Source organism: Pezoporus wallicus, unplaced genomic scaffold (assembly GCF_028554395.1).
Source record: "Pezoporus wallicus isolate ANWC-B61680 ecotype Strahan unplaced genomic scaffold, APGP_CSIRO_Pwel_v1 contig_2871, whole genome shotgun sequence".
In the NCBI taxonomy this organism is placed as follows: domain Eukaryota; kingdom Metazoa; phylum Chordata; class Aves; order Psittaciformes; family Psittacidae; genus Pezoporus; species Pezoporus wallicus.
In genome coordinates, this window is record NW_026640775.1 from 1436934 (window position 1) to 1456499 (window position 19566).

At 40.8% G+C, this 19566-nt stretch overlaps 1 protein-coding gene across 1 annotated transcript; it reads right to left on the bottom strand.

Annotated features, from left to right (window-relative positions):
- Positions 1 to 1097: 1097 nt before the first annotated feature.
- On the bottom strand, positions 1098 to 18639 carry BPIFC (BPI fold containing family C). Its single transcript, XM_057420480.1, is given in 16 exon segments — positions 1098 to 1175; positions 1734 to 1810; positions 2921 to 2987; positions 3877 to 3919; positions 4304 to 4371; positions 4997 to 5167; positions 6196 to 6249; positions 7213 to 7386; positions 8990 to 9081; positions 10285 to 10345; positions 10432 to 10495; positions 11222 to 11377; positions 13903 to 14031; positions 16120 to 16231; positions 18481 to 18600; positions 18603 to 18639. Coding segments are annotated over 16 exon segments (1503 nt in total).
- Positions 18640 to 19566: the final 927 nt, after the last annotated feature.

Sequence of the window (19566 nt, forward strand, 5' to 3'; positions counted from 1 at the left end):
CAGCCCAGCACCCTCCTGAAGGTTCCGAAGAACGCGGCAAAGGCGGGGAGCGATGCCGACGACAACAGCGGCCGCGGGCACTCAAATCTCTTCGACCCCGCTCCCTGAGCTCCGCCCCGTTCCGCAAATCTTGCTCCGGCTCCGGGCGGGGTGGACGCGAGTCCCGGGGCTCTGAGTGGGACTTGTCACTTGGGATGTGGGGATAGAGCCTCAGCTGGGCTGGGGGCGCTGCCAGGGCTCCGCGCCGGTAAGGCGGCACCGGAACCAGGACCACCTCGCCATGCCGGTGCCCTGCCGGTGTCCGCCGCTTCCCAGGCTCTGCGCGGGGCGCCCGGTGAGGCTTTATGTGGCCGGCGCTGGTGCCGCTGCAAAAAGGACCCGGCTGTGCGGGGACATCCTGGAAACGCGATCCCTACTCCCAGGAAGGACCGGGCCGGGTTCCATCTCTTGGACAGTGCTCAGCGCGCTCCGGGCTCGCTCTCCCATCACATCACCCGCATCTCCCCAGACACAGGTCACATAAACACCAGTGAACCTCAGGAACCGCTGTGCAGCTCCAGCTCCTCGTGTCCCCTGTCCCGCAGCCCCTCGGCGCGGCGCCGGGGGTCCCTCAGCACGCTCCTGGAGCGCTGTGTGCCGAACCGGCATCCTGGGGGGCCAGGCACAGCTCACAGTGGCTCCTTGGGGATGGTGGGCACGGAACGACACTTTCCATGGCCGGCCCCAGTAGCGAGAAGCTGGCTCTGCCCAGGCTGCTCCCTCAGCCCTGGCACCAATCCTGCCACCAGCCCAGCCCCGGGGAGCTCACCCGGACCCCAGGCTCAGGGTAGGCTCTCAGAGCCCTCAAACCAGCTCCCAAAGTGCGAACGTCCAGAGCCTGCTCCTAAGGTGCCAGGACAGAAACCTAGTGCTGGGCATCACCTACACATGGTGAGCTCCGGAACAGTGTACCAACACGGATATCTACCCTTTGCCACTTAAAACTCCATCCATGTAAAGACTCTGAACAGCACTCTCAGGTGACCAAGAAGCCAGCTCCCTAATTATAGCATCTACTCCCCACAAGCCAACAGTTACTGTTTAAAAGCAAAGGGACATTAGGAGTGCCTGTGAAGGTCCTCATCTCCCCCTTCCTTACGTTTGTAATCAACATCAGTGGCAATCACCAGATGACCCTGAGGAAAGAAGAACATATAAAATTACCTTATGTTTCAAACAGACAGTCAGTGTCAGTACTCTGGGACTAGATCCCATGGTAAGATCCTCAGCAGGACAGGAGACAAGAGTGCCTTTATGCCTCCTGAACTTTAGTTAACTTTAAGGTAGGAATGGGCTCTGATGTAAGTTAATACAGACCTCCAAAAGGCTGAGTAACACCACAGAGACACTCAGGTTGCCTGTAAGTACAGGTCATAGAATGGTCAGCGTAGTGAGGGAGCAGTGAGGACCCACACACTCAGTGCTCCTAAGTCCTGCTGGAAATAGTGGAACTGTCCTTGTGGTGTCCCCATGCTGGCATATCCCAAAGGGCTAGTGGACACTTTGCAACCTAAAACTGCTAGGGGTGGGGAGGATGGAGGGCTCATTTTTGATCCAGTTTGGGTTTTATATCTAGTGTATATTTAAAGCTTTTACTATTAGCAACATTTAGACTTAACCAACACAGGAACACATAAAAATGCACAGGCCTGACAAAGAACCAGTATTCTATAACAAGAAATTGGTCTTCTCACCGGATTCATTTTTATTACAGGTCCAGTCAAGGTAGTGTGGGCCAAGTTAAGGAGAGGAAATCCTTTTCCCAGTTTATCTTTGGAAAGAAGATATATAAATCCATTTGAATGTAATTCTGAAATGCACATCAGACACATCTTTCTCAAGGAACTCAGTTTGTTTTGCAATTTCCCTTTAACCAGCTGCCCTTCTGCTTCTCAAGGGAGCTATTGCAAGAGCAAAAAAATCCTACAGAAAAGTTGCATACAAATCTCTTCAAATCTCTTGGCTGTCTGACACTGGGACCTGCCCTTGCTCCTCTTCAGGATCTGCCACCCAAGATCTGGTTTCTGCTTTTTGCCATTCAGACTTGTTCTCCACCTTCTTTTCATTTTCTTCTCTATCTGACCCTCTAATCCTGTGTGTCTCTCTTATTGTCATGTATTCCCAAATCTCTGGATCAAGCTCAACTCTATTTCTATTTGCTTCTCTTTTTCTCTTGCATCCCTCCCTTTCATTCTAGGGTGAGACATCCCTACCCATGGCAGGGGGTTGGAACTAGATGATCTTAAGGTCCTTTCCAATCCCAACCATTCTACGATTCTATGATTCTATCTCCTTTCTCCTCATCAAAGGAGGAAAGCTCACTTGCTTCTTCAGCAGTCTCCTCACCTCTGTTTACCTCATAGTTATCTTCTTGTACTCTTCCACCTGCTTCTTTCCACCTTCACTTCTTCATCATCCCTCACTCTCTGCATCCCACTGAGCTGATTTTCTATTTCCTCCTGTCTGTGGCAGCCAAGTGAAGACAAGTGCAGAGGGAGGTGATAAAGTTAGAGATGTTGCCCTGAACCCCCAAGATGCAACTGTGCTGTGCTTCCCCACTCTGGGCCACTCTCTGATCATGGCTTGACTGTCAGAACAAGACTCAAGCACACCTCAGCTCTACTGCCATGCTGCATCCAGTGAAAAGGAAACCCAGGCCCAGTGTTTGGAAGAGAGCCATGACTTACTCTGTCCTAGCTCCTGATCTGTGTGACTGAGGGACTGTGACTGAAGTCCAGCACAGAGCAGACCTGTCCAGATGTAGCCAAATGGAGAGAAAACCTGCCATAACATAGTGTTTAAAGCTGGGCACTCCCTTTTACGGTTTCAGTCTTGCTTTCCCACCAACTGTGCTAACGAACTGGCCACAGTCCTTACTTACCATTGATTACTGGGATCACTGCACTCCGCAAGGCATAAGACAGGAAATTCTCTGCCAAGGACATCTGCTGTGAGGGGGAAAACATATTTGGTGATTATTGCCTGATGCCTACGGTATTGCAGCTTGACAGGGGAGATGGAGGGTTAGAACTGGAGTGACATGCAAAAAGGTCAGAACAGAGCTTGACAGCCTCAGGTAAAACATATCTTTTTTCATTTCTGGGTGGCAAAACCTGCTCTGTCCTGGTGGTCTGTCTTATGTCACTGTGATTAGTGCCCTCCTTTCATTGCAGAGAGTCACCCTGACCACTTCTCAGTCTACAGTGGATGATCTAACAAATGGCATGGGTTTCTTTTATTCCCTTTTTTTGACTCCCCTTTTCACGATATTTCATTGAAGTGATTTAAGATAATTCCTGAAACTGAGCTTAAGCCTGACTTTGTATTCACTCCAACTGCTATGTCTACTCAATCCAGATGTGAATTCAGGTTGGCTGTCAGAAACAGCTAGAACAGGTGCTAATCCTATGCCTGTCTTAGTGCTGTTGGATGCTGAAGTGAGCAGAATCAACTTTGATGGCTTGATATGTCATGCAGACCCAGGCAGACATTTCTGATTGTTTCAATTAATGTTACATGGCAATAACTCTGTGATATTTGGAGCCTTTGATGAGAAAACAAAAACCAAAACCAACCAATCAAAACAGACAAAACAGACAAAACTCCAAAGCAAATCAAAACCAAAAACAAAACCCCAAACCCAAACCAATACCTTAAGAGGTATTTCCTCTTACTGGAAAGAAAAAGAACAGAGAATATACTATTTAAAAGCAGAAAGAGCAGTGGCATGGTGTCCCCAAGACAGACCAAAAATTGTTCAGCAACAAAATCAGATGAATTTCTTTTAACTCTGAAGGGCTCAGCTACCTTTCCTAGGCACTGAAAACATCAACTTACCTCAGAGAAACCAAGAATGGAGTGCAGCAGGGAGAAGTGGAGCCTGAGGAAAAGAATTAAAAGAAGACAATTCACTAAACAGGATGAAAGCACAAGTTACACACACTGCTTGAAGCTTCATTTGTGGAATTTCAGACTGATTTCATGCTGATGCATGCATTTAACTTTGTCAAAGACTGTTTGATTCCCAACGGCTTTTGATCAAAACTGGCAAAACTACAACTGAGTTCTAGAACCACTGGGATCTCTCTGATACTAATCTCTTCCTACAGTCATTTGTAGTACTGGGCTAGGATTGTAAGACTTGGGAAAACAAATTTTTCTGGAACTGCCAGACACACATGCCTGCCATTCATCTTCAGATCATTGTACATACAATCATGGGGAAAACCAACATGTTGTTGCTTCCTGAATTTTCCTTAGTTACCTCTTCAGAAGTAATGAGATAATCAGCCTCTGTTTGGTTATTGTCAAATAGACTCTGGTACTGGCTGTCTGCAGGGAAAAAAAACAAAAAACAGTCTTCTGTGACTGTATACACAGACAGATACTGTCTTAGATACAGGCACAGACACAATTGCTTCTGTGATTGGAAACACAATGTCTAAACATTTTATTTGGTCAATATATGTAGATAGTGAAATGATTTGTGAATTTGCCACTTTCTGCCAGCAACTGAGATTGTGTGAGCAAAGTGGTAATACTGCCCTGGTTACCTCCTTATCATTAGGATCATTTAAGTCCTTGCATGGCTGATATAACTGGCTCACTTTCAACCTAATGAAAAGATGTCTGGGGACACACTGAACTATTTTATAACAAACGGGTTAGAAAGAGTGGGCATCAGCTAATCACATTTTTATATATTATAAATATTATTCTGCAATGATGACTCAACCTCCCACATGGAAAAAAAAGGGCTTTCTTAAGTAGCTCTTGCACCTGCCTATTAAACTCTACAATATGTGGTGCATGTTTCCTCCCTGTGAAATACAACAGAGCAGTATGCGTATTTCTGGCAGACCACTATATGCTATTTTATGCTGATTTTCAAAGGATCTGGAAGATTACTGTGTGATTTGTTCAGCCCCAGCACTTAATGTTAGCTCATATTACTTACTAGATTTCCTGCAAAGATGTACTGGGTGGTTGAATATGGCAGAACAGCAAACACTTCCACACAGCCAGTGATATGTAGGATGCATCTGTCTGCATTTAAACTGACAACAGGGGGTGAGGTAGCCATCAGCTTCAGCAGCATTGGGCATGCTGTTACGTAACTCAGGGCAATCTGTGGAATTTCAAAGAGGAAAAAGATGTTGAACACAGAGTTAAGCTTTTCTTAAGCCACAGTTTCTGTGGCTGAATCATAATCGCCTGCTATATACTGATCCTCTTGTTTGTTAACCTGTATTAAAAACATGCCATTTTAACTGCACCAACTGAAATGATGAAATCAGCATTGCATATACTCTGAGTTTCAGAAACCATAAAACAAATGATGAAGTTTTAGACCCACTGATGTTGAACATATATAGAGAAGCAATTTAAAGGTTGCTTGTGAAAAACAGATTTCAAAATTTGGGGATTAGCACTGCGAGTTAAAGAAATGAGGCAAACAAGTGATTCCAGAAAAAAAAGAAGAAAAAAATTGCCCTGACAATATAAAGAATTTGGATAAAAGGCAGCCTTCCCAAAGAGCCAATCTTTTGAAAAACAGAAACTCCTAAAGAAGGTTGGAACTAGATGATCTTTAAGGTCCTTTCCAAACCTAACCATTCTATGATTCTGTGACAAAACTTTAGTTTGCAGTGCTACAGATTGCAAATTTTGTAATTTTATAGTAAATGCTGCTATGTTAGGGATTTTTAAAGCATCTCAAAGTATCTTAGTTTCTTCTTCTATCACATTTATAAACTTAGCTACTCATGACTATTACTGCCCATTGTATATAATCACCAGGTATCTGTGCATAAGAGATCAGGCTACCGGTAGCAGAGATACCATCACTTTTAACAGGAATGAAGCAGACTGATCTCACAGATGTCTACCATTTGGTCTTTATAACTGTTTCAAACACTGAAAGCAAATCCTGCACTTAGAGAGGTAGAGAACTACCAAAGAGTAGTGTGATACAGTTAGGAAGAACATAGAGTTATGATGGGGCAGACGTGTATCTTTGAATCTTATACTAATCATAGACCAGCTCAATTTCTTTCTCTTCCAGACTTTTGCAGATGAGCTACTAGACAGTAATATCCATAAGAAACATTAGGTACTGCTCTTTCTTAAAAGGTCTGTACAAGTAAAAGTACTCACCTCAGGAACGAAATCTTTGAATAGGGCAGTATTTAGGTTAAAAGTTGTAGCAAGCTGTAAACAAATGAAAAAAATCAGATCATTATATCAGCTTGGAAATGAATTAGTTTTTTTAAAAGAACAAAACAAACTACAACATATCCTGTTTACTTTAGTTTTAGATAATCCATGTTCTGATTTAGTATTTCCTTGCCCCAGAGCGATTCCTAGGGAGCCCACAGTGCTCTGTGGGACAGAAGAGTGACAGATTTCTCATGGACATGTTTCAGAAGGAGCTACCAGTGAATAAGCGTTATTCCTTGAAAGAACAGATGTGGCATCCTGCTTACTTCCTGCCTTTGGGACTTTTTTAGATGAAATACACTAAATCTGTCAGAGGCAGCCAAAAATCTCAATTGGTCTTTTGCTACTGACTTTTGATGATGTTCGTCAGTGCCACTTGCGTCACCAATTTTTAACAAGACCCTCTTAGCAGCATTTCAGTTAGCAAAACTTCTTGGAAACTCCTGACTGTTAATGCCAGTATGGAAATAGCATTTGTGAAAGAAGTCTTGTATGCTCTTCCCCCACAGCTGAAGGCTTAGCTTCCTTGTACCGGTTTCTTACCTCAATCTGCTGCTCTGTTAAGTATGAGGGTTTGTTTTAGCTCTCAGCATAACCAATACACTTGTGAGCCTCTCTGCAGCAGACTTTGGCTTCAGTACACTTTTTCCTGATTTGCCCTTTCCTATGTGAAATACATGCAGAGAAAACCTTTTTTTTTGGTTCTTTCTGCCACTTCTTGCACATCAACTCTGTGATGTTCATATATGTCATTCCTTGCTTAGAGGTGACAAGAAGTTCAGATTTTGACTTTTTAAATGATGACATACAGAATGAATGCCATGAATTCCTCCTACAAGTGGCAGAAGTGTGACCCAAATGTGTGCGAAATGGCAAATATAATGCGTTACTCTCCTTTGCTGACTGTCCATACTGCTGATATATGTAATTCTATTACATGCAAATTATACTCACCTCTTTGGACATGGTGATGTTAAAGGCCCCTGCTCTGTAGTAAGCCAGTGAAGCAGACTTAAGAAAATAACTGGAAACTCCCAGGTATAGCATGGAATCATCCTTGTTTGGGAGAGCAAATGGAGCTGGCACAAAGGGAGGGTCTGTGCGGTTGCCTACTGGATAGACTGTGCCCTGCAAAGAATCATTATCACATATTTCTAGTAATAAACATTTGTATCTGTCAGAATACATTAACAGTGGTTAAACAGAAATAAATCTTCCTAATCTGAAGAAAAGCTTGACATTTAAGAAAACCTGAAGTAAGCAAAGAAGTTTTTGATATGCTCTAGAAATCAGAAAATTCAGGCTCTTTTGAAAAAAGAGAGGAATCACAGAGAAAGTTTGAGTTTGAACATTCATGTGACTATTCTGAACTGCAGCTATGTATGAGACACACACCAAAACCATCCTCTGGATCACAGTTTTCTTTCTCTTGTGGCAAAGACACATTTGTTAATTTAATTCTAATAGTGGCATTTAAAGAAAATCTTTGAGCACACCCAAAAGCACTGGAAGTTGCTTAGGACAGGGACACGAAGGAGCCTTTTATACCTCCAAACTCTTAGCCCTGGTCCAGCTGCCTCAGTTTTGGTGATACACAGGTGTGGACCTTGGTTCAATCAATAATTCAGAAAATAACCTTGGTTCAGAAAATAGTTCTTAAAATTTGAGAAGGTATGTGAGCTCAGACCATGTAGGACAAGAAAAGTGAGGACAGTAAGTAGTGTATTTATTGCCACCGTAATGGTTAGTAATGTATTTATTGACACTGTAATGGTTAGTAATGTATTTATTGACACTGTAATGGTTAGCAGCTGAAAGATTCAACAGGACATGGAAAGATATAAAGCTCTAAGAAAAAGAGTCGAGAGCTTGAAGATGGCAACTCATAACCATCAAGAAGCAGCCTGTTCCAAGGAGCACTGAAGAGCAATAACTTCCTTAACTAATAACTGACTTAGAAAGACTCATCTGGTATCCCACTGGGGTGTCAGCATGTTAAAGTTTAGCCTGTAAGTTCTAGTTAGCTATAGTACTTGATAAATGATTGCTTAGTACATTTAAGCTATGTATATCCTGCTTGCAGTGGGTTTTGCAGGTGGCAAAAGTTACTTGAACAAAATAACTAAGAGAGAGAGTTCCAACCATCACTCTAGCACATCTTTTTTAACTGAAGTCAGTTTTGAGAGCCATGCGGATGCTCTGAATTACAAGGACTGTTGAAGTTGCTAGAAAAGCTGAGCATTGCTGAGATATCTCTTGCCAACAAAGGTGAAAAATAGATAATAAAGGAACTGGTGTCTGCTGCTCAAGTGCTTTTTTCTGGGTGTGACCTGTACATATACAAGATGTTGAGTCATCTCAAAAGAAATGCTTTGGATTGCAATAACATTGGTAGCCATCATGGATTATGTATCACCGGTAACAGGCAAAGACCAAGCAGAAGTGGAAGACCCATGGATTGAAAGAACATCTTTATGCTGTTTATAAAAGCACCTCTGAAGGGTTTCAGCTCTGAAACAGCTTTGGTTATTTAACAAATGCAGTTAATTTATTAAATGAACAATTGTATCTGGTTTCCAAACTAGCTCTTGACCAAAATGTCCAACTGTCTTACTGCTTTTCCAACTAAATATTGGAGAGGCTGAGTAAGACTGTAGTAAAAGAAAATTAATCAACACAAAAGAGAACTGAAAAAGTCTCAGAAAGCATGATGGTATTAAAGACAAATTACCTTCAAATCCAAGTTCATGTGTGATTTGAAGACTGCAGGAGAACTAACTAGGGAATAGTCTATTTGTGCAAAGGCATCAATCTGGTTTAAGACTAGAAGGATGGATAAAACCAAAACATCTGTTATTACAAAAGCACATCACAAGCAGTTATTATTTAGCTAAAGGAAGAGACATGATAGAAGTTATGAATCTGAAGAAGAATAATGGTGGGAAAAGGAAGAGGAAAATAAAAACATTTTATAAGGGAAAAAGAGTATTCCCTCTGGAAAAGTCAGATTGGCTAAAACTAACTCACATACCATGTAGATTAATACACTTCCTTACTACAGTTTTTTAAGATTTTCACTTCCTTAATCTTTTGAGGAGGTGCTATACCTGGGATAAGTGGTCTATGAGCTGGTGATCACCATCTCCCCCTGCCAGGATTACCTTTCCCCTAGTTTCATCTGGTTTTTGCAACTCTATACAGTACTTGATGGACTGTTGCCCTAACAAACCATGATTCACTTCTATGGTCACCATCTGAGACAGATAAAGTGGTACCCATTGTTAAAATTTGAACAAGTGCACCAAACAATTTAGCAAAGGTAACGTTAAGCTTTAAGCTCTGACACCAAGAGTCCCCTGTCCAACCTGTCCAACAAATAGTACTGGGAAAAAAAACTCACCACAACCACCAAAAAGAAAAAGGAAAAAAAAAAAAAAAGAAAAAAAAGCTGTGGCATTGATTATAGTAGTGAAAACCTTATTTGTGTTTTTGGACATGGACTTCTATTGTCTTCATGTCTTTGCAAGACACAGGAATTGTAACTGGTAGGAAGAGAAACATGGTTACTGTGATAGTCTTCCTGCACCATCTTGTTATCTCATTGAACCATAGCTGAAAACAAGATGTGCTATGCTTATAAGATCTTACAGGACTGCAGTACAGGATGGGATATTTGTGAGGTCTTTAGCAGATTACTGCTAACTCAGTTTTTCTGAGTCCAGGTTTTCTTATGTTCACAGTACCAAGAGCATAAAGGATAAGCATGAAAATGTTCATCTTGAAAATCTAAGGAAATAACACAGGTCAGCTACAGCAGACTGAAAAATTACAGGTGACTTGCTACAGGCACAGAAGAATATTATACATAAGGTGCATGCAAGAGATTTCTAGAGTGGGGTATGGAATAGGTTAAGGTACAGAACAATGGCAGTATTTTTCTTTCCCCCTTTTTTTTGTACTGTGAACACAGAAAAGGTTTGGTGTCTAATAAAAAAGGCTACAATTTGAGCACTATGAACAACTCACCCTTATGCTTTCTAAGCTGCGCATCCATCATCTGGATTTTGTATCTGATATTTAGGCATAACTATATGAAAAGAGAGACAAGTCAGTAACAAAAGACCTTTTTTCAACTCCTCCCTTCACTAGCTGAAACCATCTTTGCAAACTTACATTTTTATTCAATTTGGTGTGAACGGGCTTCTCAAGGTAACCAGATAGAAAGTTGTAGATCCAGCTGGAGGAAAGGAAATTAAAACAATGACTTTTTACCATGGATTGATATCCTTGAAAGATAAAATCTGGCAGACTGGGACACCAATGTACTTTACAATAATGAAAAGCCACTGCAGCTATATAGGTAGAGTGAACAGTTGACCGTTTCTATTAATTTGTGAGTCTCAAGATAAATGCTAGAGGTTCTCAGTCCCTATTTAAGAGCTATTTAGAAGGAAAGCTGTGAAGTTGTGAATGTTCATGTTAGCATCTCGGTAAACAATGCTCACTTAGCCACATTTTGAGTAAGACAAAAAAATTTCCAAAAATGAGAACTCCAAGCATTGTTTCATATTCTCTTTTGAAAGTTTTATTCTTAAATTGTAGGTCAGCTTGTCAAAAGGCATAATCAGCCCAGACCACCTTCATACCTGCAAACCTCCAACCTCCATTTGGAAACTTGTACCCTTTAATATGCTCAAATGGCCATTTTTTCATATGCAATATGTCTAGTCAGCTCATTTGCTGGCACATACACGAAGAAGCGTGGATTAACCACACTTCACATACTCAGCAAAGGATCCTGATTTTGAAAACTATTTATACACCTTCAATAGATTTTGAAATCTGTTTATACACCTTCAATTATTAATTGCACTCTGTAACTGGATCCCTAAAAATAAGAATTTGAATATACTACAAACCCTGCTACTTCCCATGAAATAATTTGAAAACCTAATTTACCTACCTAGATTCACCACTTAACTTGACTTTTACACTATTAATGCTCGTCTGACAATTGTGTAGCAACATGGACAAGTGGCCTGTGCTATCCCGTGACACTTTGATGACAACTGCAATAAACAGTCCTGAGATTGACGCCGTAATTCCTCCTTGGTCTTTGCTGCTCGGAGAAAAGAAACAATCTCAGTCAAGGAAACATCTGCTTTAAGGGAACAATGTAAGAAACTATCTACAAATCAAGTTTGAAAGGACTTCTTGCTTCTATCATCTAGAATGAAGAATGGGTTTTCTAGGGATTAAAGTAGATTAGGGACATGCATGGTATTCAAAAAACAGATTATATGTGTGAGTTTCCAGGATGCGAATTTTCCAGTGCTGTGCAGGATTTGACAAGTTTGTAAAAATGTCACGATTTCACAGCAACACAAGACATTCCAGTCCTTCAAACGGATTACTCTGAAGACCTTCAGGACTGCAGCAACAGAAGCCAGGTTGTTAATAAATATATAACCCAGTGGTTCTCACCTTTGCAATTGTTATACGTTCCTCTTTACTGTAATAATTTTCAATAACCCTTTAAAATGTATAGATTGTTCCATTCTTTGTTCAGCCCCAAACCCACTAATCTTCCTTTGTGTAAAAATCCCTACTAAGACCCCAACAAAAATATCTTTATATCTAAATCCTTATATCTAATTCCATCTAATTTAGGTATTGGGACTACAATTAGGAGTTGTGGAAGCTGTACAGCATACAAAGAACTGAACAGATATTAGAATAGCCTTGTACAAACCTTATTAACCATAACAGACTGTCACTGAAAGCATCAGTTTTCATACCTTTGACCTGATTACTTAGGTTTTCTTTCCCCAGGCATTACTAAAGTAGCTGCACCATACTACAGAGAAAGAGCCCATGCCAAAAGGAATCTGACCTGATCTAGGCTGGTGACTTCTCTGTTTTGAGAAGAAGGCTGGACAAAATGATTTCCAGAGATACTTTCTACTTTCATCCTTGAGTGACAGGGACCACTGCAAAAGGATCTCAACCCTCCTCCCTTTCTGGGCTGCTTGGGAGATGGGGAGAAACCCAGCTACTTAGGTCCTTTGTTCCTGCATCCTTGTATCTGCTCTTCTTCAGGAGGAATCCTGAGTCACTGGGTCAAGGTCTCAGCTCCATGCCTCCAGAAGCAAAGTCTGCCAAGAGATTTTACAACTGGCAGAGTGCTCTGGGACAGTGGAGAGGAGGGCTACAGTAAGAGCTGGAAATACAGGGATAACACTATCACAACTAAAAAGATGTGGCAAGACCCATCTTACTGACCCTGGCAACGGCCCAGGAGGAGCAGGTGGTTAACAGTCTCCCTTGGAAATCTCATTTTCATCTGGCTCCTCTTAGTCTGCTATGCAGTAAGCAACATGTAGAGAAGTAGGGGGTGAGGAGTGGGCATATTTTGAATCTGTCTAAACATACAAGCATTTACAAAACTTAACATTGAACAGAGCAGCCCTTCAAAAAGGCAAGAAAATCCCTTCACCCCCTAAACTCCACCAAAGCTGGCTCTGACCACCTCCACCATGATCTGCTTCACCTAATCCTGCACACCAGCTTCCTGCCTCCTTCACTTTAGAGTTTTTGCTTTGAAGTCTAGAGTTTTACACATCTGGGGTTTCTCCAGATTGTGCCCAGGTCCTTATCCTCTAGCAAGAGAGAAGGTGGCTTTGTGTTTGGGAACAGCTGATTTGCTCTGCTGAACACAGTATCCTTTTCCTCACAATACTGGTATATCAGAAGGAACAACATACAGGTTGGGGACACGGTGACAGCAATTTCCAGCCACCAGTACTGAGACCGAATGCAGAACCGCATGTCCACACTGCTTTGAAATCAGGACATACTGTAAAACTTGCAGCCTGGTGATCCATCTTGTACTATCTGGCTCACAAATAGAGCAACACCTACTGCTGTTGCCAGTTACTCCATTAACCCAAACTTGGAGAGATAAGCACCTTGTCAACTTTTCTGATATGCCAGAAGTCTTAGCCCTCTCCTTGCCCACAAGAAAATCTAGAACATTATATTAAAATTCTAGAACAAAAATGCTGAGGTAAAAAAGTGGAAAAATCAGTATTCAATCATGTCATTAAAAACAATCTCATACTGCACAGGCTCATGAAGCTAGGTCAGTTTTCCATAGTGACCTTAATTCTGGAGTTTCCAAAGTTCTGAACTGGTTGGCATTGTGACAGTGCCCCTCCTTTAATAGAAGCACTTTGAAAGAGAATATACACTATAGCAGCAAATAGATAATTAGCTATAAAGTCAACCTTCTAGTTATACTGTATAATGAAAGTAACAAACATGGCCTTTGTGGTCCTCAATATTTCTGTAATATCATGTAATATACAGCCTGGAAAACCTGACGATACCAACAGATGTCTGACCTGATACTTCCCAAAGAGACTTCCCAAATCTGAGGGGCAGAATAATTTAAAGCAAACAGACAAAAAAGCATTAGCTGGCAGGGGATGTGTTTCCTTAAGAAGTTTATTCTAATCAATTGCTATTAAATGATAAAGCATATCTGACCTGAAGAATAATTACCAAGGACATTTCTTAATCTCATTTGCAATCCTTCTCCCATATCCACTCTCTCCCACCTGCATCTCTTTGTACAATACTTACAGCAGCCATGCATTCATTTTCCAGTCTGCACTGATAGTAGCAGAAGCATGTGCCACTGACAGACTGATGCCAGTGCCAGGAATAAAGGAAGCAGAAGACTCTGGGAAATGTACAGCATTAATTCTCAGCCTACAGAATACAGAAAGTGGGGTATTAGGCTGCATGTCAAAAGAGTAAGAACAACTTCTGATCACTGAAAACTCTTCAACTATAAAAGGCAAAGTTTGTGCTTTGGTGAAAGAATTCCTCAGAAATGACTGACCCTTGTATATTTTAGGGAAAAAAAGACACTTGCAACATTACACTTAATAGCATCCTTGGAAAAAAATCCTTGATACCTGGCCAGGCAAAAAAGGATGTCTGGCTAAAACAAAAACCTCCCCTTGGGAGAAAAACAAACTCAAAGTAAATGTGCTCACTGGGGTAAAATAAGTCTGTGTTAAACCCAGATGCTACATGTATAAATACATCCAGGTTGCCTGAAAGCTAGCATTTGCTGAAGAACACCAAAGTTTCTCTTTCCCCAGTCCACTCCCTTTCCCCAGCAAAAGGCTCTGGAGAGGATCCATTTTTCTTAACAAAATCTTACTTTAAGAATTCCCTGTCAAAACAAATGTTTCTGATACTCAAGCATATTGTCTGGCAAATGGCTGTGTTGAATTAAACTGAACAATGTAAAGATACCAGCTGTAATCTTACCATGTAGCATACATTCCTCATTGTTTCCTGATATCTGTCAGAGATCTCTGAAACAATTGTCTTTAATCTACTTTTCCCCGGGCAGAAGGCACCAGCTTCTTTTGCTTAAAATTACCATAATTTTCCAGTAACATGTTGGGCAGCAGTAAGGATGACTTTAGTAATCTTGTTTGCTTGCAGTGAGCTAAAGTCAGATTATCCACTGGGAAGGCGGCCAATTTTGAGAATTATGGTTGGAAGAATGAACCAGGGTTTTGAAGACCATGTAATGATTTAGGCTGGAATGGGACCTCAGGAGATTTTATGGTTCAACCTCCTACTCAAAGCTGGGCCAACTCAGGGGCCATGCTCACCTGAGTCTTGAACACCTCCAAGGATGGAGATTCCCCAACCTCTTTGAGCCCCTTCTCTGGTGCGCCCTAGCATTTTTTTGGTAACCTCTAATTGGAACTTTTCTTGATGTAACTTATGTCTGTTGCCCATCATCCTTCCACTGTATACCACTAGGGAGAATCTGGCTCCATATTCTCTATAATTACCACCCAGCAGACAGTGGAAGACATGCAGTAAGACACATGCACCTCTACCCCCATAGCCTCTTCTTCTCCAGCCTGTACAAACACAGATTTCTCAAATGTGCAGGGATTAAGGTCACAAGGATGGTATAATGGAATGAATCTGGCTGGAAAGCAGGCTGTTATAATAGAATGAATCCTGCCAGAAGGCAGGCTATTAGGAAAATACCAGGCATAGGTAAAAGATGCAGCAGAAAGTACCTTAAGTCTCACAGATTGGTATTTCTTGTCAGGGGTAGTATGTAAGGAAAAGGAAGAAAAATGCTACTGATGAGCACAGTTTAGCTTGATAATAATATTAAAAGACCAGAAGTTTCTGTTTTTCTGAAGCAGAAAAACAGCCTATTAGAAGACGGGATTGAATGCTGTAGAAAAACTTCCTTTTCTGTTAGTCTTATTTGGAGAAACTGTAGGAAACTCTACAAAACTTTTTCCACTGGCTACTCCTGGTACAATGATTTTCTTCAGCAGGAAATAGGTGTTGAGCCCTGTTCAATCAAAATCTTGATTTACTACTGTAAATCCATACAAAAAGATTCTGTAGAAGTCATCTTCCCACCATGTCAGCCCAGATGACACCACCCCCGGCACACATTTTCATGTTAGCCCTTTGTCGGCTTTTTCTCATCAAACACAAACAATTTTCACTGCTACAGGTCCCTTCTAGTATCAGACTATTAGTAACACCAGTTCCACCATCTTTCCCACCCATTTCCCCTGCTCTATCATAGTCATGAACGTGTCTTGCCTCAAACTCTGATAAAAAACCCCTAAAATAATATCAAGGTGCTCCTGCAGAAGCTTTCTAAAACCCATCTCCAAGTGTGGTAGAAGGAAGGACTTAAAAAGCAAATCAGAACAACAACAAAAAGGCTGTGTAATTATTACTATATCATAATAATAAGCTGTGTCATCCTAAAACACTGAAATGCATTTATTTTACCTTGAAATGACATAGTTGACCTTAACAACCGAGAAACTCTCCTGCCCACTCCAGCTTGGGAAAGTCTCTTTCAGTACTTCTTGCTTCAGGAGCTCCATCCCAATCCTCCTGCCTACAAGGGGACAGAGGAAAGCATATGCCTTGCAGGTTGGATTCAGGCACCCAAAAGTCCAGATATATTGCCAAATAATTTAATTATCACTTTTAACATAGTTCTTGAAATGCTCTGATTCTATGATCCTTACCTAGACCTCCTTCCAGCTACTTATACACCCACTTATAACTTCTATTAGCCTCAAATACAAACCATTTAACCCAAGATAAAGATCATCTATTAGGATCACCTTGTCCCCGAGTTGTATTTTATATCTTACAGCTTTTATCAGGTTTCTGAAACTGTTATACTTCCCTCACTTCAATAGCCTTGGGAAACACTTGGTCATCACCTTTAACTCAAATTGCCTCACAGCTTTTGGATGAAAAAGCGTTAAGAAGGAGCAAGATGACTTCTATATGCAGTGTTTACTTAAGAAAAAAGTGTGATATATGCATCTGAAATGCTGGCATGTCAAATGTGGAACTATCTGGATTGTTTGAGGTTTAAAGACAATTCTTTCAAACGTTTTCTTCCCATTTCTTTCGGAGTACACTTGTTTTGCCACTACACTTTATACATTACAGCATGCTGAAGATTTCTGACTTACTTCCTTACTTTCTCTCCTTGCTTTGAGGAAGCCCTACTGTTTTGAATACTTCAGTGCTACTTATGCATTGATAATACACCTATAATCGACAAACAGAACATCTTTAAATCCCAAATTCCTCGTGTTTTCCTTGTTTTTGCTCATCTGTGATAAAGACACTGCTAAAACTTTAATACACGAATGATGTTCTGCTTTCAGATATTTTTAGTATCAGCTTCTTTAGCTTTTGGCCATACAGTTGCTGAATACAAAATATGTATTTTTTTCTCCCCCAGACTTCACCATATTAAAAAAGCAAAGAACTGAAATCAATGTTAACTCATCACTGGAATACTTTTTTATAAAATGCATCTTTTATGAAGGAGAGATAAATTACGATTCCCTCAGAATTCCTACCTCCAAAGCAAAATATGGGCTCCCACTGAAATAATTTAAACCTCTCTTATGGCTGTCAGTGGAGGCAGCCAGTGATCCTGGTGGAATTTCTCTCAGTGTTCTTGCAGCAGGAAAGGAGCATGCAGAAAGGATCTATTGCCTCAGCCTTCGAATCTCATATTATGAGAAGATACGTGAAAGGCACCATGCTCTTCAAATACAAGAAATACCTTTGGGAGGCACACTGTTAATGTCTGTTCTTGCTGCTAATGCAGGGGTGTTGGCTCAGCACTTGAAAGCCAGGCTGAATGTCACAGAACATGTTGGGCTCACACTTAAGAAATACCAGTCTGAATTCGCATTTCTAAAGACATGAGAAATCTCTTGTATATCATAAAAAGGTATGAAGATCAGTCTGTCTTGGGTGACTGATGTTTGCCCTGCACTTTTCAACTCCTCAAAAGCCTTTAAAACAATGCTCATACAGAGAAATAAGTGTACCTGATCCTTTCATCTCGAAGGCATAAACACCAAGCTTCTACTTTTCATTACACAACTCTATTGTTTGCCTGTCAGTATGTTCAGAACATAAATGACAATTAATCCTTAGCATGACCCAGCCTTTGTTGAATTTGCACCTTGTTAACCTCGATTATTAATTCTGTAAACAACTGAAATTATACTATGTACCCTTCACACCCATGGACTAGGTTTTAGGTAAGAGACAGTGAAAGTTAGCATGAATAGAAGAATAAGGAAAATATATTGTGGAAATTACTGATATTCTGTTAAAGGGCAGAATTACGGCAGACAGTTATTAGTTTACTGATATCAGATGCTATCTCATACCAAATAGACGAATGGGAGTAAAGGTGTGCTGCTACTTGTCTGTCCCAAAATTATAAGCTTTTTTCCAAATTATGTCTTATTATCTTCAATAAAATATTGCAATTCCAATTAGGTTTTTGACACTTTAAAAAAAGAAGCAATTATATGGCCATCTTATGCTAGTTCTAAGAAAGTAGACTGATATGAGGAATACAGTAGAAACACTTGGAGTGTAGGAGAATCACCAATGGAAGAATAAATTCACACCTAAGGTGCACAAAAAAGAAGGAAATAAGTGAAAGAAGGGACAAAGGGTGCTCCTAGTGTGAAGTGACAAAAGGAATTTATTCTATTTCAGTATTTAAGGAGCTTCTACACTGCACCTTTATTAAAGAACTATATTCTGTGCATAATGTATTTATCATGTATTGACTTCTGGCAATGTCTTACATACCGTAGTCCAGCCCCTTCTGAGTAATCCTCACTTTAAGACCAGGATTAGCCTCAAGCTGCAAGGACAGCCAACACAGCAGAAAAGAATACCATGTCTTTAGCATCTTCTCACCTTTGTCTCAGGACCTGTTAACAACATACATGATGCAAACATGATCATAAACAATGCATACTGTAAGTGGCAAAAAATCTGCATCCATCACTTCCCTCAAGGAAAAACTCCTTTATTTCTATTTGTGTACCTTTCTCACCCTAGTGAAGTACCCTACTTAACCAGTCTGTAGATACCAACCACATCTGGTGTCTCCTTTGCTGACAGTCTGCAAAAACTTTAAATAAAACTCGCAATAAAGATTACAGCTGAAATCTGCCCAAGAACTAAGAAAGCTTCTGAGGAAAAAAGAGAAGTCACTATCACTGTCTTGTACAGGTTTAACACAGCCATAAAACCACACAAACTGACACTCTATGACTTAAAGAGTACCTCTGAGGAAGAACTGTATCCTTGTCTCACCTTAGTCCTGCACTAAACTCTCCAGTTGCATCCCACAGAGGAATTTCTTTCATTTCCAAATATTCAGAAAAGAAACCTCAACAGGTAACAAACACAACACAAACAGCTCTGAAACATGATAGCAAATACAGTGTCTCCCAACCTGAAGTCCGGAAAGAGCACTTCAGTTTCACGAATATCTCTGCTGTTATCACAGAACTGGGACTGAGTTTTTCAGTTTCTCTCTTGCTCCTTTGTTTCTAGTTACTCTGCAGCACGCTCAAACATAGGTACGTTTTCTACACCTCATTCAACAATGCCAAATCAAAAAGGACTCAATAGCTTCAAGACTTTAACCCTTCCTACACACTGGTATTCCATACGGAAAAGCACCTCTGAGGGAAAAGGAATATAAAATCTATGTTTGACAGGAGAAATATATTGGTGGCATACTTAAAGAAAGCAGCAAATAACAAAGACACCAGTTTGATAAATGACATAAAAGCAGGTGATCTCCACCTCTCCACAACCACAGGAAATACCCACAGAAAAACTCCAGTAAGTTTTTGTTTGTGGCTTCCTCCATTTAGTGTG